Source organism: Equus caballus, unplaced genomic scaffold, assembly GCF_041296265.1.
Source record: "Equus caballus isolate H_3958 breed thoroughbred unplaced genomic scaffold, TB-T2T haplotype2-0000437, whole genome shotgun sequence".
Taxonomy (NCBI): Eukaryota; Metazoa; Chordata; class Mammalia; order Perissodactyla; family Equidae; genus Equus; species Equus caballus.
Genome location: NW_027222394.1, coordinates 2,641,588 through 2,666,986, shown reverse-complemented (window position 1 = coordinate 2,666,986; position 25,399 = coordinate 2,641,588). Strand labels below are relative to the sequence as shown.

General features: G+C 45.2%; 2 protein-coding genes across 52 annotated transcripts in view; one reads left to right on the top strand and one right to left on the bottom strand.

The window, feature by feature from the left end:
• LOC138922993 (ral guanine nucleotide dissociation stimulator-like) overlaps positions 1 to 25,399 on the bottom strand; it is a 90,368-nt gene that overhangs the window by 48,620 nt on the left and 16,349 nt on the right. For 14 of the 50 annotated variants that reach the window (XR_011436122.1, XR_011436119.1, XR_011436125.1 and 11 more), the window contains 3 exons: positions 21,023 to 21,117; positions 16,523 to 16,728; positions 11,545 to 11,814 (listed from right to left, as the gene is read on the bottom strand). The gene's annotated coding sequence lies outside the window, so the exon portion shown is untranslated. Of the gene's footprint in view, positions 1 to 11,544; positions 11,818 to 16,522; positions 16,729 to 20,673; positions 20,880 to 21,022; positions 21,118 to 24,231; positions 25,059 to 25,399 lie in introns of those variants that run through there. The other 36 variants (XR_011436120.1, XR_011436121.1, XR_011436126.1 and 33 more) reach the window with 10 other exon arrangements.
• Positions 482 to 9,977, top strand: LOC138922992 (spermatogenesis-associated protein 31D1-like). 2 transcript variants are annotated; one of them, XR_011436109.1, is made up of 3 exons: positions 493 to 700; positions 4,579 to 4,624; positions 5,220 to 5,281. XR_011436109.1 is itself a non-coding variant. In XM_070259482.1 (2 exons), exon 2 carries the CDS (start codon positions 6,463 to 6,465, stop codon positions 8,554 to 8,556), a length of 2,094 nt encoding a protein of 697 aa, XP_070115583.1. In that variant the 5' UTR covers positions 482 to 700; positions 4,579 to 6,462; the 3' UTR covers positions 8,557 to 9,977. The 2 variants fall into 2 exon arrangements, 1 of the variants encoding a protein (XP_070115583.1); XM_070259482.1 differs by having other exon boundaries at positions 482 to 700; positions 4,579 to 9,977.

Sequence of the window (25,399 nt, the reverse complement as noted above, 5' to 3'; positions counted from 1 at the left end):
TTCTCTCATGCTTTTTGGTGATAGTGGATTCTTTTGAGGAGATAACGGGAGGTGGGGCTGCCGCTGAGTGTATCTCTGGTTTCATACAGGTAAAAACACATTATGTATGAGGGGAAGTTTTAGTTGAAGGCCGAGTAGATCTTGGGGATGTAAATCCCTGGGCACAGGACCGACTTTCAAAGATGACGTGGGGGTCCAAAAGGAGATCACCAAGCAATAAAAGGCTCTTAGGTAATAGCTGGGTAACAGAATAAATAGAAAATTTCACCAAGGTGAAATATATGCTATGGTGAATATGTGGAGTTGGAAGTATCTAAAGGGCCTCAGAGGGGTGGACTGATTTGCTGGCCTGGATGGTGGGGGAAGGGTCGTGGGTTCATCACTTCTGTGTTTTCCCCTCCCCGACCTTCAAGAACCTCTGGTGTCTATGCTAAAGCTCTGTGATGCGGGCCTGGAACTCTAGTCTAGAATGTGCACTCTTAACGCCCAGCTGCCTGAGGTGGCAGTGCACTTCTGGTGATGCAGATCACCCTCTTTGTCTGAGGAATGTTAATGCACCATGGCTGAGCTCCAGCTTGAGTTCCTAGGTATTCCCATCCCTGCCTTCCTGTGTGGGGTGGGGCTCCTTCTTCTGTCACTCTGCTACCTAAAGAGGAGTCCATGTTTCCCAATATTTCGGAAAGAGAGAGACATCAATCAGGTAAGTAAATCAGGTCCCTCAGAAATATCAAATCTTTCTTTTCAAATAGATGTATTCAATGCTATCAATTTCCCCCTAAGTACTGCTTTTGCTATACCTTATAAATTTTAATAAGTTCTATTTTAATTTTCATTTAGTTTAAAATACTTTGAGACTTCTTCCTTGACCAATGTGTTTAGTAGCGTGTTGTTTAATCTCCAAACATTTTAGGATTTCCAGCTATCCTTCTGTAATTGATTCCTAGTTTAATTCCATTATGGTCTGAAAACGTACTTTGTACAATCTCTATTTATTTTTGTTAAAGTGTGTTTTGTGGCCAAGAACGTGGTCTATCTTGGTGAATGTTCCATGAGAGTTTGAGAAGAATGTGTATTATCGGATGAAGTACTCTACAAAATGTCAATTAGATCACGTTGACTGATGGTGCTGTTCAGGTCAACTGCATCTATACTGATTTTCTGCCTGCTGAATCTGTCCATTTCTGAGAGAGAGGGTGAAATCTCCAAACATAACAATGGATTCAACTATTTCTCTTTGCAGTTCTGCCAGTTTTTGCCTCATATTTTGACACTATGTTGTTAGATGTATACATGTTGAGGACTGTGTGTCTTGTTGGAGCATGGTTATGTAAGACCCCTCTTTATCCCTGAGTTTTCCTTGTTCTGAAGTCTGCTTTGTCTGAAATTAATATAGTTACTCCTGTTTTCTTTTGGTTAGTGTTAGCATGGTACATTTTTCTCTGTCTTTATTTGTAATCTATCTGTATCTTTATTTTTAAAGTGGGCATTCTGTATACAACATTTAATTGGGTCTTGTTTTTATATCCACTGACAGTCTCTGTTTTTTAATTGGTGAATTTGCACCATTTATATTTAGTGATTTTTTAAAAATACGGTAGGACTCATATCTACAACGTCTATAACTGTTTACTATTCATTATATCTATTCTTTTTTCTTCTCTTTTTCTGCGTTTTCTGGTTTTAGACAAGCATTTTATATGATTCCATTTTCTCTCATCTCTTACTATATCAATTGTTCTTTAAAAAAAATTTCAGTGGTTGCTGTAGAGTTTGTAATATACGTTTATAACTAATGTAAGCCCTCTGTAACACTGTTTTCATTCCTTTCACCTATCCATATACTATAATCACCCAGTACATTGTCACTATTATTATTAGCTCAATTGAGAATAAGAAAAATAAAAGTTTCATTTTACCTTAATTTATTCCTTCTCTTCCTCTTTTTAATGAAGATCCAAGTTATCATTTTCCTTCTCCCTGAGGAACTTTTAAAAAATATTTATTGCAGAGCAGGTCTGCTGCTGATGAATTCCCTCAGTTTTTGTTTGTCTGAGAAAGGTTTTATTTCTCCTTCACTTTTGAATGATCATCTCACTAGATAGAAAATTCTAGGTGGGTGGTGTTTTTTCTTCTTTCAACACTTTAAATATTTCACTCTACTCTCTTCTTGCTTGCATGGTTTATGATGAGAATCCCACAATTCTCATCCTTGTTCCTCTAGATGTAGGGTGTTTATTTTCCGCTGGATTCTTTCAAGATTTATCTTTTGGTTTCCTACAGTTTGAAGACGATATGTCCAAGTATAGACTTTTTTAGTATTTATCTTGTTGGGGTCTTTTCTGAGCTTCTACAATCTATGGTTAACCTGTCATTAATTTTGGAAAATCCTTGGCCATCATTACTTCAAATATTTTTCTACTCTGTTCTTTCTCTTTTCTTCTTCTGGTATGCCAATTACACATGCTACATATTTTGAAACTGTCTCTCAGTTCTTGGATATTCTGGGCTTTAAAACTTTTTTTCTTTTTCTCTCTGCATTTCAGTTTGCAAAGTTTCTATTGACATATATTCAAACTCACATATTCCTTCCTTGGCCGTATGCAATCTACAGATGAGCCAATCACAGGCCTTCTCTATTTCTTGTAGTGTTTTTGGTTTCTAACATTCCCTTTTGATTCTTTCTTAGAATTTCCCTCTGTCTGTTGGCATTCCTCATCTGTTCTTGTGTGCCGTCTATTTTTTCCATCAGAGCCCTTAACATACTAATCATGGTTATTTTGGATTCTATGTGTGATAATTTCAAAACCTGTGTCAATGTGAATGTGAATCTGATGCTTGCTTTGTCTGTTTACACTGTTTTTTCTTGCCTTTTAGCATGCCTTGTAATTTTTGGTTGAAAGCCAGACATGCTGTATTAGGAAATAGGAACTGAAATAAATAAACCTTTAGTGTGAAGTTTTATGCTCATGTGGCTAGGTGTTGGGCTGTGTTTAATATTTACCGTAGCTGTGCATGTCAGAGGCTTCCATTTCCTCTAGTGTCCTTGTTTTTGTGTTTCTTGTGTCTTTAGGTTCCCCTAAATCTCCTCCTTAAACAGAGCCTATGCCTTGCAACTCTTTCAGCTATGATCCCATCACTATACTGCAGCCCTGGGGACGTGGTGGAAAGGTGTTAAGGGAGGGGATATAATTAAATCTGTTAGTGGGCCTGTGTCCCTGGGTTGTGACGTTCACAAGTGTTTCTAAGCTTTTTTTTTCTTTTCTTTGAACTCTTTAGATGAGACGGGAAGGCTACAGGGGGCTGCAGTTGGGTAACTGCCCTTCACCCACGTGGGATAAGGCTTGGTAGTCTTTTCCTCTGCTAGGGAGGCTTCTATTATGGAGCACACTCAGGGGATATTTCAAAATCCTTTCAAAATGGTAACCTTTCTCCCCCACCCTCCCGTGCCAGAAACATCAGAGTTTCTTCATGGTTCTTCACTGTGAGAACTTAGTAGGGTTCCTGGAAGTAAAACTCACGAGTAGCTGGGGCCTCCCCTTAAACGGTCCTCCAGGAGTTTCTCACTTTCATGCTAGCCCACATGCATCCTCAGCAATTTGTCATTGTCTTTTACGTGTTTCTACCAGTTTATGGCTCTAGTGGCTTCTGTCCAGGTAAGCTGATCTTAACTGTGATTCTCTGCATTCACCCTCTCTGAAGATTCTGGGTAGTAGTTTGCCCTGCAACCTCAGTTCTCTGGTGACTTCAAGAAAAGCCATTGATTTTCAGTTTGCTCAGCTTTTGCTTCTCCTAAAGACCATAGTAAAGACTCCCAAGCTCTTTAAGTGTTGGAGCTGGAACCAAAAGTCAGTCCTCAAAGAATAATTCTTTATTTTCCCGTTCCCTTTCTCACATTTTTAAATGAGTTTGGCTGGGCCAGAGAGACACCTAAAATGGGAAGTCTGAGGAGAGGACAGACCATTGCTCTCTTAGGGGAAGAGAACAGGCAGAACTAGGGCTTCAGGGAGGACTAAGGATTCCATTTAAAGCTCACAGACTATCTGGGTGTGCTGGTAGGTTCCCAAATAAAATCCCAAACAGTGATTCTGTAGTCCTTGATTCAGTTATTTAGCGTTTCAGATCTGTGTAGGAGAACACCGTTCCCAGCACTTGATCATGAGTCATCTTGCCATGTCAGGCGCCACTTGCCAAGCCTTCCTTCATGTTGGGCAGATCAGGAGAACAGAGCTGAGTCTCTGAGCAGATGCTGGAGCAAGAGCTCTGTCCCAGGATACAGGGGCCTATCTGAGGAAGCACAGATGTGACTGTGGGCCTCAGAGTCTATGCCCTCCTTGAGCAGAGGACTTCTGACTGAGAAGATCAAGTGTGGACTCTAGCCAAAAATCCTCCTTCGAGTTTTTCAAAGAAGGAAAAATTGAAAGTATCTTATCACCTTTAGAAATTCAGAAAGGGAAAAACACAAAGTGCTAGTAATAAAAATAGAGAGTGACAGTAATCTTGGATGAATATCTGAGTTTCCTAGAGAGAGGAGCAAGCCAACTAAGTCCTCGATCCTCATTCTTTTCTTTTTGTTCTCAGCGTCAGGGCAGAGCCAAGAGGAGAAGAAAAGGTGGAACACCAAGTGGTAAGGTTCCACCTATCCCACCTGAGCTCTCCAAGGGTGACCCATCCTGTCCTCTCCATGAGGTCCCAGGTCCATGGTCTCTGAGGATGTCACTCGCTAGATACAGTCCCTCTCAGAAAACAGAGCCCTCAGAGGAGAGGCTCATGGGAAAGCAGTCAGAACCTGAAACATTTCTCAGATTCCTGCTCTGCTCACATCTGGGCATGAAGCAGTGATGGACCTGGGCAATGGGCGTTGCCCAATAAGTGACCATATGAGATGTAAAGAGTCAGAACTTCTGTCTCCTGACCTGGTGAAAGTACTTTGACTTCCTGGATGATCAGATTCTTCCTTGAAGTAACCAGAGACCTATGTTCCTCACATGGTGTTTTTGAGCCTCACATGGGATGACATACATATATGAATGAAAGCTCTTTGTGAATGATAAAGCAACATACATACGTGAGCTTTATTATTATCATTAACCGTGCGATCTTGAATCCTAATTCTTGGAGCTCTCCAAGTCCAATCTACCAAGGGTACCATAAAGGACATTCTACTCTGCCTCCTAAAAGATCTCTTTGCTTCTGTCTTCATCACTTTCCTGTTTTCCCAGGTGGTAGAGCTTACCAGAGCGAAGCAGAGGAGGCAAGGAAGGTGCTTTCTCTGCTGCAAAGGTGACTAAACACAATCCTTCTTTCCTGTATTCCGCTTCTTAGCAGGGTCTAAGAATTTCTAGGGCCTCAGTGAAACGTGAGATTGATAAGGGAGGGAAAATCCTCAGATTTTGAAATCCAGATTGTGAAAGTCTTGGGGAGAAGGAAACAACATAGATTGTGAGCTCAAGGAAGTGGAGGGATGTGAAAGGACAGTATGCAATGGGTGCCCCTACCTCTGTCAGACCTGCCAGGGCCCCATATATTTGTTCTGGTCCTGGCTGCAGCTATGTACATCCTGTCTCCTTCAGTCCCCGGGGCCAGCATCGCGATACCATCTGCTTTCGTCAACTGCTATGTCCAGACCGTTCCTGTGAGGTGTGTAATAGCACAACCGTGGAGGTCAATCGGTTGCTGTTCCTGGAGGGCCTGGAAGATGATACTGCCTCTGTGTCCTCTCTGGCTTCCACAGCTCCTGGGACTGAGTCATCCTTCACTCTGTCCTCTGCCTTCTCAGAAGTCCCTCCAGGAGACCTAACACCATCCCCTCCACCTGACCCTTCCCCACCGCCCCCCTCCGCTCTCTCACCTAACCCAACGACACCCTTAGCTGACTTTCTTTCACCCTCACCACCGGGTCAGTCTATGCCACCAGAGCCTTTTCCTCCCTTGGAGTCCAAATTCCCAGCAGACCATTCCCCACCCCAACCCCTTGCCCTTCCCCCTCTCCCACCACATGACACCCAGGCAACGGGTCCTATTCTCCAACCAGAGGCCACTCTGTCTCTGAATACGATCTTCTCTCTTGACCGCACCCTTTCCCAAGATATTAACGCCTTACCAAATCTGTCCCAGATAATGAATCCCAGTGATTCACTAGCTTGTCATCATGCACCACCAAGCCTGTCTGTCTCACTACCGAAAGACCACCCTTTAACTGTGACTCAATCTAAATTGGTTTCCATCTTATTGAAGTCTGCTCCAGAGAACTCATCTCCAGATAGCCCTGGTGGGTTGTCCACTTATGTCCCAACAGTCAGAGGCACTGACCATTCAAGTCTGTCAATTTCAGAATTCTCTTGTTGTCGGGCTCCTGCCAAGAACATGTTCCTCCCCACATTATCACACTGTGATTTTCAACGAGAGCAAGTTTCCCTCCGTCTATGAGAGACCTGTCTCTGGGGAGACTCTGCTACCAATCACATGGAGGCCAGCAGCCATTCTTTCCTTGGCCTTAACGGCCAGGCATTCTTGGCAAGACAAATAAAAAAGAGAATGGATTTCCAGATTTTAGAGAAGAAAGAAAAGGAGGAAGGACTATTTTCAAAACAAATGTGCTCAGAAAACCAACGGATGTCTTCAGGGAATTCATTGCAGCCACTTGACGTACAAGACACCACAGCCCCCAAAACTGGCTGGGACATCACAGGCAAACCAGAGCAGCTGAGCATTTGTCAACAGCTACTGTATGTCAAGACTTTGGGAGAAAACTTGCAGAAATATACCCAGCTCTTTTGGGCTGTTCCCTCTCTGCACAGTGAGTCCCCGGTGGCCACTCTCCTGGTTTCTAGTAGTAGTGCCCCACTAGGGTCTCATTTTGTCTTATTCAATGGAATCTGTAATGCTTCTGCAGTCAAGATGAGGAATCAAGAATCTCCACCACTTCCCCATTCTCACCCTCCTCCCCTCCCCGATGTACATCCACAACCCTTCTCTCAAATCAACCCCCAATCCCAGCACCCACACTTCACTCAGGTCCAGCCCCATGCCCACCTTCAATCCCCACTCTCAATCCTACCATCTTCTTCTCCATCCCAGATTAGGGACCATGGAGTGTCTTTCCATAGATCCCAGATTGAGTCAGACTCTCATATCTCAACTGAAAATCAACACCTGAAATGGCACATGTTGCAGAAGCAACAAGAAAGTCTATGGGGTTTAGTCCCTGCATTCCAAAAATCTCAAGAAGCCACTTGTCCTCAAGCTCTCACCCCTCCTTTGGTCAGCCAGTCCTCCCATGCCTATGTACCAGTCTCGGTCCTTCCTGGCCATTTTCATATCACCCGTGAACCCCAGGATAAAATGGAGCTCCACATTCCAAGGAGGCTATTCTCACACTGCTGCCTCCATGCCAGTAGGAATCTAGAGTCTCTGTGTAAATGCACAGAAACATCTCAGCAAAAAGGCAGACATGCTCACTCACAGCTCCGTCAGCTTCAGGGCCAGAGTAGCAAGGATCTAGCAGAGACTGAATTGAGTTTCCCAGGAAGCTTCCATGAGACGATCTCAACAAAGTTTCAACTAAGGCAGGACATGAAGAGGAATCTTGGATATATCCTAGAGAAGACCCCAGAAGATAGTCCTCCAAGGGTCTCAGAATGCTACCTACTAAAGAGTCTGAGGGCTGCCTCAGAGACAAAAAGTAGCTGTGTGTGTCACTCAAGGAATTACTCAGGGAATCAACTCTTAAATGTCTCAAGGAAGGACACAGACCAGAATGAAGTGAAAACCATTCTTAGATTATATCTAAGCCAGAAGTTTTGGCAGATCATTGCGGGGAGGATCCCCCTCGGGGTGTGTCATTTTTGGCTGGCTGAGGACAACCCATCCCCTCCTTCTGGGAGTTCCCAGAAGAATATGGAAAACAGAAATTTGAAAAACATAACAGTAGGTGGGGTCCACCCCCAGATGACCACTCCAGAGCTTTCTTTTCTGGATCCCAACACCCGACAGGTGCTAGAAGCCCATATTATAAGGTTTCGCGTGAGTCAGAGGTGGGGCCTACCCCTCAAAGTTCTTGAATCCATAAAATCCTATAAGTCGAGAGAAGCCAAAACATGGCCTCTTCCCCAATTTGACTTTCTCTCAGCCACCTATATTTCTGGGGTGGATTCCAAAGCTGAGGTTTCCAAGCCCCTTGAGGGAAGCTCTAAAAGTTTTCAGGGAAATAAGGTGAAAACAACGAATTCAGTCCCCATCCTGGATCTTCCACTCCCTGCTACCTCACCTGTGGGCAACGAAGGACAGGGGGCCGTAAAACCATCCCACTCTGATATCGACCAGGAGCTTGCCAAGGACATCCAGGCAATCGAGCATGGCAGACAGACTTCAGAGATCCTCACACACAGCTTTATAGACAAAGTGAGTCAGAGTAAGACTGCACTAGACAATAACAGATGCAGCCGAGAGGTGCCCACAAGGCAAGCTGGGGCTGGACATGTGCCAAGGGATGAGAATGTGAGTTCCAGTGATAGAGAGGACATGATTCAGGGCCAAAAGATGGTGGAGAAGAATTGAAAACATTTTTCCACGTTCACCATGAACTTCGGGGAGATATTCAAGGCTGAGGAGCTGTGCGTTCTTACATCACAATCTTGTGACATCTTGACAACCAACAAGTTGGGAAGCTCCCAAATGGTAAATATCAATGTGAGCAAAGTAGAAACTACCCTGACCAGTGAATGTCCCTCACCAAAAATACCAGTTCCCCAAGATTCCAAGCCATCAGACATTAAAAAACAGCTCCTTACCGAGTTGAAGTTTCAATTGAAGAGCAAGGAACATAGCCAGCCTAAAGGCTCTCCCGCTGACATATCCCTTACTTCAGATAGCTTGCCTTCTGACTCCTCACTGACTCAGTCCCAGAGCGTCTCCAGTGGGGACATGGGAGCTTCCCAGGTGCTGCAAGTCCACTTGGAGGACAATGGGCATTGGCGGGAACCCTGGGCCTCTAAGCATGTCTCATGGAAATGCCAGGATAGGAATTTCCCACCAGCTGCAAAGACAGTGAGACCTCTGGACTCCAGAGCAGGAGAATGTGGAAGCGAGGATTCAGGAGTTGGGACGTCTAAAGCCAGAAAGAAGAGCCACTCTATTGAGGACAGAGAATTAGAGGGTGCTTCCCTGTATCTGTCACAGAATGAACAGTTTCCTCCCAAAAGTTACTTCAGAAAAAAAATGAGGCAGTTTTTTCAGTGGATTAATTCCAAGAAAAAAATCACAGGGCAGGAAAGTCCCCAGCAAAAAGCCAAGTTCACGTCAACCTTTGCACCGCTCCGAGACCCAGCTCAAAGTGCAGCTCTCGTGAGCTGTGGGCCTCCTGAAGCTCATGAGCTCATGGCAGCCATCGGGAAGATCCTAGAGGAGAAACTGGCATGGAGATACGAACCTGAGGCTGCAGAGTTAAGTCAGCATAAGGGGGAACTGCAGGCCCAGGTAGAGCCTGACGAGGGACATCCCTCCAACTACGGGGCTCTCTCTGACCCACAGCCAGGGGAATGGGCAAGGACCACATCCTGCAGCCAAGATGCTGTCCCTCCTGACAAGAGTTTTCGTACAAGGGTTAGACAGAAAAGAGACAGGATCAGACAGCCCTGGAAAGTTGTGGCCTTCAAGGACCAGCATTTATGCCAGAGTCAACCCCCTTCCCCACCCTACAGGGAGTCTGTGCCCCATCCAAGACCCACCTGCATGCATGATGTATTCCACGTCCCTGCGGCCACCCTCACCTCTAATGAAAGCACTGTGTTCAGAGATCTGACTCTTCTATTCAAACAGGAAATGCTTCTCCAACACTTCCAGGGAGGAAAAATGTCCCCAAAGAAATCATTCAGTCCTTGTGGAGAAAGCATTGCCGTTTTCACGAGAACACATCCTCTGATGAGAACCATGGTTAGCACAACCAAGGATACTGATCGTCCTCAATAAATGTTTCTGCCAAGAGAGAGTAGTGTTCTCTGTGTGGTGCTTTGGGGGAGTGGGTTTGGGGTTCCCAGCGCTTATGCTCAGGGAAAGGAAGGAGGGAAGTCAGCTCTGACTGATTTCCTCATTTGGTTTCTGCAAGATGACCAGTCCCTTGTAGGGGGCCTGACAGTGGCTTTCTCAGTTTTATCTTGGGTCCTGTATTTGACCTTACTCAGATGTCCTGTACTTAAAACACTTTACTTTTTCATAAAAAGTACAAAAAGTTTACTCTAAAAACTTCCGGGCGTTTTCAAAATGAGAAAAACCCTTCAAGTCCAGAACTTGGCTCAACTTGTCTTTCCATCTGCTCCCTCACTATCCTGAACTATACACAGCTGCAGGGTGGGATGCGTTCCTCTGGAAGGATACAGCCAGAATTTCCCCTTGTTGCCTCAGAAAGTTTTGGAATTGGAAGTGTGGGGGTGTTTAGGCCCTGAGGTGAGTGGCAGGGGGAAATGTTGCTCTTGGATCTCTTGGTGAGGAATGAATGTCACCTGCTCCTAAGAGCCTTTCTCTCCCTCAGGAGGTCTGGGTGGTGGGCCGCGTCCCCACGCCTCAGCTGACCCTAACGAAAATGGGGGGCAGTTCACCCTTGCCCTTCCTCTACCCTTCCTGGAGCAGACGGGAGGAGAGACCTTGCAGCTCTGAAAAGGACCAGAGATATGAATCTTTTCCTGAAAACGGTAACTTACCTTCATTTAGAAAAAGTTGCTGATTCCTGAGTATCTCACAGGTGAGCAGTCAGTGCAGATGTGCGTATGGGTGGGTTTTGCGATTGTGGACACTGGAGTGGCCAGGGCAGGGTCCAGGAACTGGGTGGGTCCCGCTGAAGAATCTGTTATATGTGGGGTGGTAATCTGTCTGGAAGGCACATTCTGAGCTCAACAATGAGGTCTCCCTGCATGTGAGGACACCTCAAGGAACGCGAAGAGCTGCTCCCGAGGGAAACTTCCTCAGGAGGCCCAGCTTGGTAGAATTATTGCAAGACCAAGAGATCACCTGGCTATCATTTGTAGGAATGGTCGTCGGGCAGCCACCCAGAATTTGGGGCAACAGGAGACAACAAGTAGGGAAAAAGGAATGGTGGAGTGAGTGGAAAAGGAAAGAAAAAATGAGGAGGGGAAGAATGACCTCATCATCACTCCTCATGGTCCCTGAGGGTCACTTTGAGCTCAAAATGTCCCTTCCAGACAGATTAACACCCCACATCCTGGCCATCCACTCCACCCAGCACTACCTTACCTAGGCCTCACCTCCTGGAGACTAATCAGGGCTGGGGGGAGCACAATGATACCACTGCAGCTAAGAGAACTTGGGATAGTCTTCGAGATTGAAGACAGTGTCTCCAGGAATGTTGTCAAGGAGGTTGTCCTCTCATTTGGTGCCTGCCTTCCCAGCCATGCTACATCTTACACCAAGGTTACAGTAATTTAGGGGTGTGTTAGTTACTATATAACAAATACCCCAAAAGTTAGTGGCTAAAAAAACCAAGTATTTATTAATTCATAGTTTCTGTTGGTGAGGGATCTAGGCAAGGCCTACCTGGGTTCTCTGCTCCAAGGTCTCTCACAAGGCTGCAATTAAGGTGGCAGTTGGGGCTGGGGTCTCAGCTGAAGGCTTGACTGGGGAAATACACACTTCTTCGCTCACTTCTATAGCTGCTGGCTGGATGCAGTTCCTCAAGGCCTGTTGGACAGAGAGCCTCAATTCCTGGATGGCTGTTGGCTGGAGTTGGCCGGAGGCAACCTTCAGTTCCTTGTCATGTAGGCCTCTCCACCATGGCAGCTTGCTTCATCAAAGCCAGGAGAGAGTCTGCTAGCAAGACAGAAGTCACAATCTTGTAAACTAATGAGGGAAATGATATCCCATCACCATTCCCTTATTCTATTAGTCAGAAGCAAATCACGAGGTCCAGCTTACACTCAAGGGGAGCAGTTTATACAAGGGTGTGACTAGCAAAAGAAGGGATCTTTGGAACCTTCTTAGAACTCTTCCTAACACAAGGGTTTCTTCTTGGACATCCCACTGAGTTCACTGAAGCAAAAGTGACCAAAGGGACCAAGTGGATCCTTGTGCTCATCCATATCCACGTCATCAAAGGTAAAGCTGTTTAATGGCTAAGCGGAGAAACGTCTGGTAAGAAAAACATCAAAGAGATTGAAGCATCCAAAGAAGGAGGGAAAGGTGGCAGGGAGGTAAAGGCGGTGTGGGGTCATCATGAACGGTAAAGTGAAAGGAGCCCTTAGAACCACCTGCCTCACCACTGCCAGTATTCAGACTTAGAGGGGAGGAAAAATTAGGAGCAAGACGGCTCATCCTCGCTCCGCCACCAAATCTCCACTCTGCTCTAGCTCCCCGACTATAGGCCTAAAGAAGCAACCTTCAGTTCCCATAGAGATAGCCAGGCTTATCGAGGAAGCAAACCCTACAGCTTGCAAGGTTTAACTTCCGCTCTTATTGATATATTTAATATAGCACATCCATCATTTCAAATTTGCTTCTCACAGCTTGAACATCAGAGAGAATGAATCACACAATCGATGGCAAAGCCAGTACTAGGGAATTCAGCATGTAGCTCCCATTCTGGGATGTTTTCCATGAACCCATTGCCAAAGAGCTTCTAACCAAGGGAGAGCTGGTGGCTCAAAAGGGCTGACTTACTGGCTGGGGTCACAAGACAAGTCATACCTGGTGCCCAGATATTTGCTTCTATTCAGAGAAACACTGGATGAGGCAACGAGACAGAATTTGCACACTCAGCACATCTAGGCAGTGAACTGTCCAAATGAGGTGACAGTACCACCCAGGAGTGATCCCACACTCTTGTTCTGCTTCTAGTACTGTTTTCCTTTCTCCCAGATTCCAGTTCCTATGGGAAAGCAGGACTCTTACCAAAAGAAGGAAAACGTATTAGCTGAACAGTGACTGGAGAGATGAGGAGGAATTTCTCTAGATTTCATGGGCTTGCTGCTTATACCCAGAGATCAGTGCTGTGCAGCTTGGGGGGCGTGGGGGGTGGGGGTGGGGGTCTCATTTACATGGTACTCTGTGGCACCTGAAGAATTTTCAGTGACATAGAATGTGATGGGAATGGGTTACCTGAATTTTTATACCCTCAAGCCCACACTCCAAACTTAATGTCAGGGCGAATAAAATGCATGAATTGACTGGTACCTTGATGTGGCTTGGGTATGGGAACCCCAGATCTCAGCTTCAGGCACTGTGAATTTCTCTGGTATCAGGTGCTGCCTAAGGGAATCAGCTTTCTTGAGGCAGCCTTCACATGGATTAACACTCAGAACTGTGCCGTAATCTGCAGCCACAATGAAGGGGCCCAGGCTATGAGAAGGGGCTCTTCTCTCTCTTTTTTTTTTTTTTAAAAGATTGGCACCTGAGCTAACAACTGTTGCCAATCTTCTCCTTCTTTTTTTCTCCACAAATCCCCTCAGTACATAGTTGTATATTTCAGTTGTGGGTCCCTCTAGTTGTGGCATGTGGGACGCCGCCTCAATGTGGCCTGAGGAGCAGTGCCACGTCCACACCCAGGATCCGAACCAGTGAAACCCTGGGCCGCCAATGCGGAGCGTGTGAACTTAACCACTTGGCCACGGGGCTGGCCCCGGGGCTCCTCTTGAGGCCTTTCCTCTGGAACTTCCATTGGCCCTGGATCAGAGCCTAATTTAGGCTATTTTCCTGGGGTCACAAGGACACGTTTGGTCTTCCTTAGGGAGGCCAAGTGGAAGCTCAGAGATTTGTGGAGGCTGCCTCCCTATCTCTCCCAGGAGACTCGGGGTCTGTTCCTTCCTTCTATGGGGGCCAGGAGGTAGAGAAGGAACTGAGTATTATGCAAGTTTAGCAATGCTTCACTGTGGGAGGGGGTTGGGCTGACAAGAGTAGGTAATTTTCCTTTGCAGGGATTCTTGCCCAGCTTGAGGCAACCTTCATTTGAAGCAGGATAATGCTGTTTCTACCCTCCACCTGAGGGGATTCCAGAAGGAATAAAAGTTACCTTTCCTCATTTGTCTTACAGGAAGTTCTGGGCTTCTGGGTTCAGGAGTTATTAATGGCTTTCATGTTTCCTGAACCCAAGCAGAAGTTGTGAGATACCTGTTGTACAGTCCTGTCCAGACCCTCATGTGGGAGGAGACTTTAGCTGGCTGCTCCAAGGAGAGAGGAGATAGGGGTTGACACAAGTGCTGGGGTGAGAGAAGGAGAGTTGCCTAAAGGTAGCAGTGGCTCCAAGACCCTGAGAATCAGGATGTAGAGACGAGTCCCTTAGGTGGACGGGTTCTGTGTGGAAGTCCTCTAGGAGACAGCACAATGTTTTAAGGGATGAAGTGATGATGCTGAGATGACTAATCATCAAGCCCCATCATCTTGAGAGCTGTCGCAAGACACGGCATTGCTCACACTTAGCACAGAGGCTGTGCAGCCACTGGCCTTTCAATGGGCCTGAAGGGCTTGGGCAATGAAAATCCCAGGGGCAACCAAGATGGACTCAAGATCACAGGCTCTTACCTACATATTTGATGGTGAATACTTAACTAAATAGGCAAAAAGCTCCCATTAATGACTACTTTTGTATATCTTCCTACCCTTTAAAATGGGGTCTTTGAGCCAGATTTAATTTAATTTAGAAAAATTAAGTACTGCTTCTTGTACTTCAATGTTGTGAAACAAATTTATGCTTTTTATGTATATTATCCCATTTAAACTTTACAATGCTTTGAAGTAGGTTTCTTTACCCTCTTTTATAGAAGGGCACGACCTGAAGGACAGAGAAGGTAATATATATTCAGAGTGCTAGCACAGAAGAGGGAGCCAGGGATGGAGAGCCCCCTTACGCTGTGAGGGATTCTTTGGATGTAAATGATGGCAAGCGCAATTCAACTGACTTTAAAAACAGGATCTGTTGACTCAGGCACCTGAAAAAGCTCTGGGAGTAAGGCTGCCCTCACGCAGGAGGATTCATATTGGGGCTCAGCTGATGTCATCAAGTTTCAGTTTCTATCCATTTCTCTGCTCTAGATTCTGGACTGGCTACCTTGTAAGTCTGTCTGGCAAGTTCGTAGCTACATCTTCCAAACTAAAAGCGCAGCTAAAAATGGGTTATTTCTCCCACTAGTCCCTTCAAAAGTCCCACTGTGCCTTATTGTCTCCTGTTGGGTCACATGCCCATCCCTGACCAATCACTGTTGCCAAAAGCATGGACCAATCTTTTTGGCCAAGCCTGACTTCAATGCCCTCCTTTAAAGTAAGAGCGTTAGTGATAAACAGCTCCACTTCACATGGACTGAAACTGACAACGGGGTTAGATCCCCAGAGGGCAAAAGAAGGACTATTTTTAGAAGGTGAGTGAATGCTGACTGTCAAAATAAAAACAAAAACAAAACGGATGTCTACTTCAACCCTCTCTCTCACCACCCCATTTCTGCCTTCTTGTCCAGAGTCATGCCATGGACTGAAGGTTAGAGTTAGAGGAAATGCCAATTCTGTGGACAGGAAAGGAACTCAAAGGGGAAGGAATCAATCAGAGGCCCCAACATCCATGCAGATAGACCATCCAATGATCTGATCTCTCACTGTCTGCTCCTTCTCATCTTAGAGTCCTTTACCTTCATTCCAGTTCAGTTATGGCCATATCCTAGAACTTATCACCAGCAACACTTGTGTGTTCTGAAAAAATACAGTCTGACATTCCTCCCTTTATCCTCTCAGCTTCTGCCCTCAGCATGCTAATGCCTCAACCTATTCAGGAACTACAAGTCACTCCATACTTTCCCCTGCTTACCTGACAACCTTTGTCTTCATTTCCTCCCTCTCCAAGGAAAACTTCATGGGGCATCACTTAATCCTAAACCTAAATATACTGCTCTGCTCTAAACAGCCTACCCCCTTCTTTCATTCATCCTGTCTAGCAAAATCCAACTCTGCCTGTTTTAGAACTGCCTTCAAATAAGGGCCTGCTTCCTCTTGGATAAAATCACACAAGTGTGTTTGTGCCCCATAAACTTCTGTTCTACATCTGTTGCTCAGCTCCACCACTGCCTCAGAATCCAGTCATTCCTCCTGTGTTACCATGTGCCAGACGCTCTTCCAAGCACTTGGGACACCCAGTGGAGGCAACAAACAGAGGCCCTGTCTCGGGGGAGCTTCTGTGATTGTTTTCTCAGTCAACTCGCTTGCCTAAGTTCTCAAAACAATTCCACTTTCCTACACCTTGTCCACACTCCTCGCTCATTGATCATATGTGCTGGACCACCAGAGGGAAACAGAGAAGTCATCAGATGGGAACTTTTCTTCATAAAAACTTCAAAACAAAACAAAACCAAAACCAAAATGAGATCCTCCATCTCTTCTTTCCTCCTTCCTTCCCACCATACTGAAAGGTTTCCCTCAATGCTTTCCTTAATCCTCCCAACCTGGGATCTGCCCACCCTTTCCAAGTCACAACACTTTCACATGTGTGGACTATCTGCCTTAATTATCTACTTTTCCAGAGGACCAAGACTACATTTACCTCATCACAGCTGGAAACACCAAGCAGAGCTCAGAATCCTCTGGAGGAATACATTGGCAATGGGAGGGATCTGTGGGGAGGTCCTGCCCAGCATGCTCTGGGGCGGGGCCACGTCCGGGGGCAGGGCCTGAGAGACTCCGAGAGCCTGTTTGGCTTCTTGAGGGCGACGGCACTAGCAACACGGCCAGACATCTCACCTCAGGCTTCTGGAAGATATGAGTTGAGATTTAATTCAAAGACAGGTTCTGAGGAAGGTTTCTGGATGCCTGAGTGACCTTCCCCACTGCCCAGCCTGAAGGATCCTTTCCTCCATCTGCCATTTCCATTACGGTGGGCAGGCCCTCACAGCCCCTGGGCCCCCAAACTCTCACTCCAGGCCCAGCCTGAGAAGGCGCTCAGAGGCCTGGGGGCGGGCTGTGCCTGCCCAACACCACCCCCTTTGACGATGGCACTCTTAGGAACTCCACCAAGGTGAGAATAGTAATAAATAGAGTAACAATATTGACAACTGTTAAGGCTTCACCTTACACTGGCTGCCTGGCCTTGCACAAGTAGCCTGAGTCTCAGATCTCATTTATTATGTGCAGATACTGATGTGTACTCATAGGGTTGGTCCTCGGAACTGGAATGAATGAGTAAAGAGTTTTGAACAGTGTTTACCTAACACTAGAAGTTTAATATGTGCTACCCCATTATTATCACTCATTTAAAATGCTAGGCCTCCTCTTTATTATTTTAGAAGTATCAATTTACCACTCATTCATTCTTCCTTCCTTCAGAATGAATTTATTTAGTACCTAACATGTGCCAGACACTATGCCAGGGTCTAGAATACAATGGTAAGCAAAAAGGTAGAGTCTCTGCCTTCATGGATCTTACAGTCTAGAGGGGAGATCAGGCAGAAATTAATCATACGAGATTGTGTAAATGTCCCATGTTACATTCTATGAAGGGTTCATGAGCTGGTTGTCGGGGCCAAGGGAGTTTAAAACATGGGGATTTGGCCTAACCAAGGAGAAGAGGGTCTTCCTCACCCACCCCTCAGGAGCTGATAAGGCTTAAGAGGTAAAAGGTGAGTAGGAGACAACTTGGCAAAGCAGGGAGGGAGAAGTGTTCCAGGCAGAGGAATCTGGGTGATGAGAGCAGGGAGAGTGAGGAGGGAGGAACGTGATGCAGCAAGAAGAGGGAAAAGCGTGGGAGGCACCGATTAAGCAGAGTTCTCTGGGCCAAATCAACTAGTTAAGTCTTTGGAGCAATGGGGAGCCAGGGGAAATTTTTAAGTTAGGATTTATTTATATGTGTAGGGTATTCAGATTTTAGTTGTATTATTTGAGTTTCCAAAAGATTACTGTGAATTAATGAATTACAGTGATTTAATGTGAAGAATGCTTTGGATGGGGTAAACAGGATGTGAGAGACCAGTGAGAAGGCCACTGCGGTAATCTACGAGAGAAATGATGTCAGCATGGACCACAATGGTGATGACCAAAGTGGAGTAACGTGGACGGATGTGAGTGGCATGACTTCATTAATTCTAATAAGATGGAACATTTTTCCTTTTGTTTCGCTCCAGTGCCCAAGAGGTACAGGTTGGTGCAAGATGTGGGGTCTTTTATAGAGTTGGACAAGTCAGCAGACACGAAACATTTGAAAAGGCTGCTTGAACTGCTGACTAGCCAAAATCAAAGAGGAAGTTGACCTTCAACCCTTTGTTTTATTCCAGCTGCAGAAGTCATTTTCAGTTACTCCCTGACTCAAGTAAACACCACTCCCTGTCACCTTATCCCTTTGAGGGTTGGTTCACTTCTACATTTTCACTGGGACATGATTCTCACCGACAGTAGAAAGTTCGGCACCCAGACCTGCAGCTGTGAAGACACTTGCTCCTCTCTCGAACTATTAGTACTTCTGGGAAACACGTCCCAGTGCCAAACTGTCCTGGTCCTGAAATGACCCCGTTATTTGGGGAGGTAGTAAAGGAAATTACATGTGTTAAACTCCGAGCGGCACTCTCTTTGGACATCGAAAGGTGTAAATGATAAAATACTTACTAGACTTAAAGACCAGGGAGTAAACGGGGGGCCGGATGCTGCCCAGACTCTGTGTGTCAGCAAAACATATCTGAGCTCAGCGAAGTAACCCAGGACCAAGTGTTTTCCTCAGTGGAATAATTAGACAACAGAGGTGGGCAATTTAGAAAAGATAACTTCTTCTGTCCCTGCTTCAGAATTTCTATTACAAACAAAACCCAATCCTTAGCAAGATTTAAGAGCATGGGACAAAGACTGCTAGATGTTGAACTGCTGGGAGTGGAGCCCACGTTTTATTTATCTTTGTATCCAAGCACATCCGCAGTGCTTGCCACGAGGCAGATACTCAGTGAATGTTGGGTGGATCAAGGATTCCTCTGTCTTTTCATGGGGTATTTATATGGTATGGGAATTCAGTCATTTTTTGCCCCACTAAGTAGAGATGGATGCTTTCTGTTCTCCATGTTTACTTTGAACACCATTTAGCTACAGGGATGTTCTAAAATGAAATAATAAGGAAACCAGCTTTAATACGATTTTATATATACAGACAGATACACTTTCTGACCACGTGCAGATATGAATGCTCTCCCTGGAAGATGCTTTTGTAACCTAAATTGCACTAGAATGAGGTTAGAGATGGGGAAGAAAGGGAAAGTAAGGCAAAACTCACAGCTTAATTTCTAGACAGGATTGCTGCTTTAAAAATGAATTTCAGGTGCTTCTTGGCATACTTGGCCCAAGCACTGGAGATTTAACAGTGATTTGTGATTTGGTGTGACCCAGAACATGGCCCAATGGTCCTCTATCCTTTGAAGCCGTCAGTCTGTTTTCTTGATTGCTGTTCTGGACTTTCTCACCGTCACTAACCATCAGGGCCCCATTCCTTCTGCTCTGTCCTAGTGGAACAGTCCCTTGACCTTCCTTCTCCCACTACTCTAGTCTCGACTTCTCCTTGTTGCCAGATTACTCTATTATTGCTTCTCAAATTGTGGTTCCCAGACCAGCAGCATTAGCATTGCCTGGGAACTTATTAGAAATGCAGATTCTCGGGCCTCACTCTGGACCTACTCAAGAAGAAACTTTGATGTGGGGCCCAGCAATTTTAACAAGCAAGGTAATCTCCAAGGAGAGAACCACTGCTGTACGTAAAGCTCAGTTCTGAGCATATCACCCCTTTGCCCAATACCCTTTATTGCTTTCCTGCCGACAACCACATGAGAGTGTGTGTGTGTGTGTGTGTGTGTGTGTCTGTGCGCGCCCTTCTATCCAAGGCCTTCTGCAATCAAGCACCAGCTCAGGTGTCCCCACGCAGGGAGGTGTGTTCCACAGTCATCCTAATGGGTCACCTGCTCTTCCCTCTGCTCTCCTGCCGCCTCTCTCTGTTAATGTTGGGTCCTCTGCTATAAATACCCACCTCCTCCCTCTCCTTGGAGAAACCTTACTCATTCTTTAAGGCTCACTTAAAAATTAATATTTATCTAAGGAATCCATACCTGTGCCTTTAAAACCAAATAGTACTGAAGGCTTTATAAAGAACCACGGCAGGCCCTCCCCCACCTCACAACCCCAATCCTTCCTATCCCCCCAGTTCCATTCCCCATGGAAACCACTTGAGCCGTTTCTATCACAGTTGTTCTGGTGTTTACCTCTATTTATATAACTAATACGCAAATACTTGTATTTAAAAGTAATTTTAAAATATTAGACACTAACTTCTTGCCGTGGTAGATAAAATTTGAGTAAGTAAAATTGCAGGTGGATGAAATTTGGTCGACACCCCATTCCCCTCTTCACTCTTCTCAATCTTTCCTCACTTAAATCTTTATTCATGCAAAGTTCATCTTGGCATGGAAGGTGACTCCTTTCCTGGAACGTGTTCAGAGACTGCTCCTCCCCTGCTCCCACAGAGCTGTGTATCTCTCTTAGTGCACTGTCCCCCTTGCCCTTCCACGTTTGTATGTATGTGTCTCCCATTCCCACCAGCTTGTAAGAGCCAGAAAAGTCTAATCCGTCTTTTACTTTCCCAGAATCCTCCCAGGGCAAAGCACAGGGCCTGGGATATAGCACACACTGAGCAAACGTGGCCAATTTAACCGTAAAGTAAAATATCTGCCTGACCTTTGAAGCTTGCTGGTGTGACAGCAGTACTTGGAATGAGTCTTCCCGTTCCAATGTGGTTTTCCAACATTATTGTGGGAAATAGTAAACTGGAGTCAGGAGACTTGAGCCACACCACCTTCTTGGTGACTTCTTTTAAGACCTTGGGGAAGGCACTTAATGGTTTTGCTTCCGTTTTTTCATCTATAAAGTGGCAACAATAATATCTATGGACAGAGTTGTAGGGAGGACCAAATACAACAGCACAGGTTATCAGGTATAAGGCGTTACATTGATTCCTTATGTTTAAAACAAAAAGGCAAACCATTTTCTGGTAGCACATAGGGCTATAATGAACATTAAAACCAACCTTTAAATAGAAAACTTTATTTTTAGATGATCCAGGGGGTCTTTCTTCCAAGATCAGCCTAAGATTTTTTCGGAGGAAACTGTATTCTCATTGTCCTGAAATTTGAAGCAAGAAAACTCAATCGTTTAAGACCATTTGCCTATTCTTACTTGTTGATGAGAAATCACGACTACTGCCACCCTTTTAGCCTCTGAAGGAATTGTAAGCTTTGTCTTGATTTGATGGCTCAAAAATAAAATCTACCAAAGGTACGTTTTCTAAGCCTCGTCTGGCTCTACCCATTAGAAAAGTGTGAGCTACTGTTCTATCAAAACTAATTATATTTTAAATCTACAACCAAGTCTCAATTACCAAGGTTAATGGGACTACATACATACATAATTCTCTCTTACATTTATCCAGTGTTTTTAACTTCTTCAAAGCACTTTTCACTGTACTGCATATATAAAACAGATGCATTTTTTTAAATCCACAAATAAGGTAAAAAATAAATCTTCAGATCAATAATTTCAACTTTGTACCTGTCAAAAGCTATTAGAACTTGCAAAATTGTCTAATAGGACTTTCATTGCCCTACTCTCCTCTCGACCCCTCTCAACTAAGGCCAGAAAAGACCGAAAGATCTGGAGGAATCTCCAGAGGAGAGGAAGCCAGAGAGGGAAGGAAGCCAAGGACCTGGGCCATCCACAGCCTGGATCATTAGCTCCAGCGTAATTGAGAATAACTGACTGTATGTGTGACTATGGCCAGAAAATCCAGAAAGAGATAAAAAGGCAAAGAAAATGACGTGTGAGTAACAGTATTTACAGGGTCTGTCTTTGTCATTCTCTCAACAAGCATTACTGAGTGCCTACTGTAATGACAGGTGCTTTCAACAAAGAGGATGGACACAGCATGAACAACCCAGGCAAGACTGCTATTTTCATAGTGATGACCTTCCTGAATGGTGCAGACAGACAACAAACACAAAGACACACAACTTCACATAAACGAGATAACTTCAGGTGGCACTAAGCTCTGTGGAGTCCATAAACACAGGAATGTGATAGAGCCTTGGGGAAGGGATGCTGTTGTAGATAAGGTTGCCAGGGAAGGCCTCAGGGTATCGGAGCTGCAATCTGTGAGAAGAGCCCACCCTGTGCAGGTCTGCAAACCAGATGATGGAATGAGTGAACTCGCCAAGTATGCTAGAGGGAGAGGGGTCCAGGCCAGTTTCAAGGGGTTCCAGGAAAGTCACTGTTCTGTGGTTATTCACTTTGTGTCCTTTTAGGGATATTACTAAAACCTCTCCAGGACCCCGGATTTATTGCCTCTACAATGCGGGTTGCTAACACTGATCACCTGGACAGGGGAGCGCTGAGAAATAATGGGTAAACAATTGTGAGGAGCCACATAAATGCTAAATAATGCTCATGGTAATAAGCTTTTATTAAAGTCAGCACCTTGATAGGCAGCTCACAATCGGATACCTTGGCAAATGTGTAAATTGACGTGGCTGCTCCCTGTGCACACCAGCACCATCCTTTAAAACAGAAAAAAATAAATGAGCCTATGGTCATGATATTCGAAGTAGTTAGTGATCAAACAACTGTCTGGAGAGAAAGCTGGTGTGTGAAGTGTACAATGGGAGCAGGAAGATAACGGCACATCACAGCCCAGCTCACGCAGAGGATAACTCATGAATTAACTGGATGCTTGCTGGTGCACACACCATCCGCTCCAGGGTGGTACTCTAACCCCGTCAGGACTAGGTGCTGCCACCAAAAGGCCCAGCAGACAGGAAGGGGAGTGAGAAGGAGCCAGAACAGAAGCATCTCTGGCAGCAGCCCTCTCTGGCCCTCTTGGCCTTGGAAAGCCACCCCTGGGGGAGGAATGAGCAGCCAGCACCAAGGGCCCTACCTTGGAAGGGCACCAAGGAAGTGGTGGGGGGTGTGAGGGAGGAGGGATGAGCATTGCATTTCTCCCTACGAGAATGAAATATGCCAACGCCAGGAGAGACTTCAGTTGTCGTTGTAACTGAGCCTCCCCACACAGAGATATGAGTCCACCCCTTAGAAGCAAATCTTCCTCCCCCAAAACCTCCCCCCAAAATATAACATTAACATCACAAAAAATGAATTCTTTTTTGTGGGTCCTACCATCTCTTTGATATAAATACACAAGTGCCTAAACATTCTTTCCCATCTCCCATCCCACATCGGCAATCAGATTGTGACACACACACACACACACACACACACAAGCACATGCTCACACAAATACCGCACACACCCAATTCCTTTGTTAAGCCCTGGCTCAGCTATTATAAGGTACCTGTGGAGTGTAGGTCACATAGTAGAAAAGTTTAAATTACTGTTGCTTCTACTCTGAAAAGCAGACAGGAAGAAAAGACAATAAAAAAGAAAACACTTATTTTAAGGCTGATACTAAACACTCTACTCCACGTTCACTGAGGTCAATTTCCCACCGTGGGATGGGGAGAATCGAGATGATCTCTGAGGTGCTATGAACCCACAGTGCAGACTTCACGTTTTGAGGCTTGACTAGAAACGACGGGGACGTGAAAAAGAACATGGCGAGATAATCCTAGTCTTCAGGAAATTATGGTTTAAACTGGGCTGGAGAAAGACCAAGATCCTCAAAAAAATCTAATTGATTTTAACCAAATGGAGTAATTTTAAAATGTTAAATACACTGGGATATCATATTAAAAGTATTCTGGGAGAGCATGCCGCATGGGACGTGGTAAGTGCTGAATTTCCTGCTGCTAAGGGAGGCATTCCTATCTGCCAGTGTCTCATGCTGCTCAGACCTGAATCATTCATTTAGGTAGACCATTTGTCCAAGTGCGTCATTTCCCAAAACAGCCAATGAAGGAATCCAGGGAGAACTGTCCTGAGGAGATGTGGTCATCCTCAAGGCCAAATCAGTCTAGACTAAGATGGTTCTTAGCAAGACTGCCCAAAGGGCTTCTAGACTTTGTTTGGTAAGTGTTGTTAATGCCTTGGTAACAATGGACTGTTGATAAGGTGGGAGATAATGTCAGAAGGAAGGAAGGTATCCGCTCACATCTTTTGCTTTTAACTTAAGCTAACCCATAAAATCCATTATCAAACCCCAAGGAATGCTCCCAATTATTGTCTTGGACCCTTCATTTCGCTTTGCTTTGTTTTTTTATTTTTTTTTCAACTCTCTATTTCTGTTTTTACCTGGCACTGACTCGCTTGACTCCTCTTCTCCTCTCAGCTTCTGGCTCTGTGCTCCCCCTTTAGACTTGATGAGTAATTTTGGTTTTCCTGCTTTTCACCTTTGGCACCCCTTCAAAAATGGGTTAGGTTTATCTTCTGGCTCTTTCTACTTCTGACTGCTTGGAAGTTTGGATCATACTTAGCCAAGTTTTGATCCCAGGACCTTTCCCTGGCTTTGACCTGTCTCAGTGGCATCTGTGCTGGGCTTGACTCCTCCAGGTGAGGGCGTCGGCAAGAGGGAGGATCAAGCAAAGATCAAGCAAGGAAACAGGAAGAATACCTGGCTCAGCTTAAACTGTGCAGGGCACTGAGGCCTTGCTGGCCGTCCAGTCTCTGCCTCCTTCTTCCTCTGCTGCTTTCATTCCCTCCCGTCTCTGACTTTCAATTTTTATTAAGTTTCCACCTTCTGACTGCTCAATCCTCTTCTAGCATCCCTTTGTAAGATTGAAGTGGGAGTGGGAGTGATATCCATTAGCCAAAATAAGTTCCATAGCTGGGAGAAACTGCTGAATCTCTGGTGTCTTTATAGCACTTATCAAATCCCAATTAACCATCTTAGTTGGCAAACTGCTCTGGCTTCCCAGGCAGTCAGCTGGTAGGTGAGTCAATAAATATCTGTCAGATGGATGGATGCACACTCACTAGTTGTGTAGCATGGCATCAGGTACTTTAAATAATACAAAGTATAAGACTTCATCCTTGGCTGAAGAAGGACATCTTCTCACGGCCATTCACAAAAGGACTGTTTGGAAACATCACCAAGCGCTAGACCAGCTTCGCTACTTCTTCTAGAAAACAAGAAGAAATCTCTTGTTTCAAGAGATGTTTGTGTCATCTCTTAATGCACAACTGGCTTCATGTGGGCAAAAGGGAACATGAGCAAAGCCCTGGTTAAAGCATAACAGACACCCTTGGGCTAATGAACTGTCGAAGGTAGTAGTGTCAGCGGATTTTCTACATAACTGCTTTGTAAACAGCAACACGCATAAACCATAAACAAGGAGAATGAAGTGAGCACCCACAGACCCACCACTCATGTCAAATCATACAATGTTGATATCACCCCAGAAGCCTCCACTCTCCTGTCTGATAATCTTTCACTTACTTTTCTTTATAATTTCATCACCTT

Excerpts from the sequence above, each read along its gene's own strand:
- LOC138922992 (XM_070259482.1), top strand. The coding sequence starts at position 6,463 with ATGGAGGCCAGCAGCCATTCTTTCCTTGGCCTTAACGGCCAGGCATTC.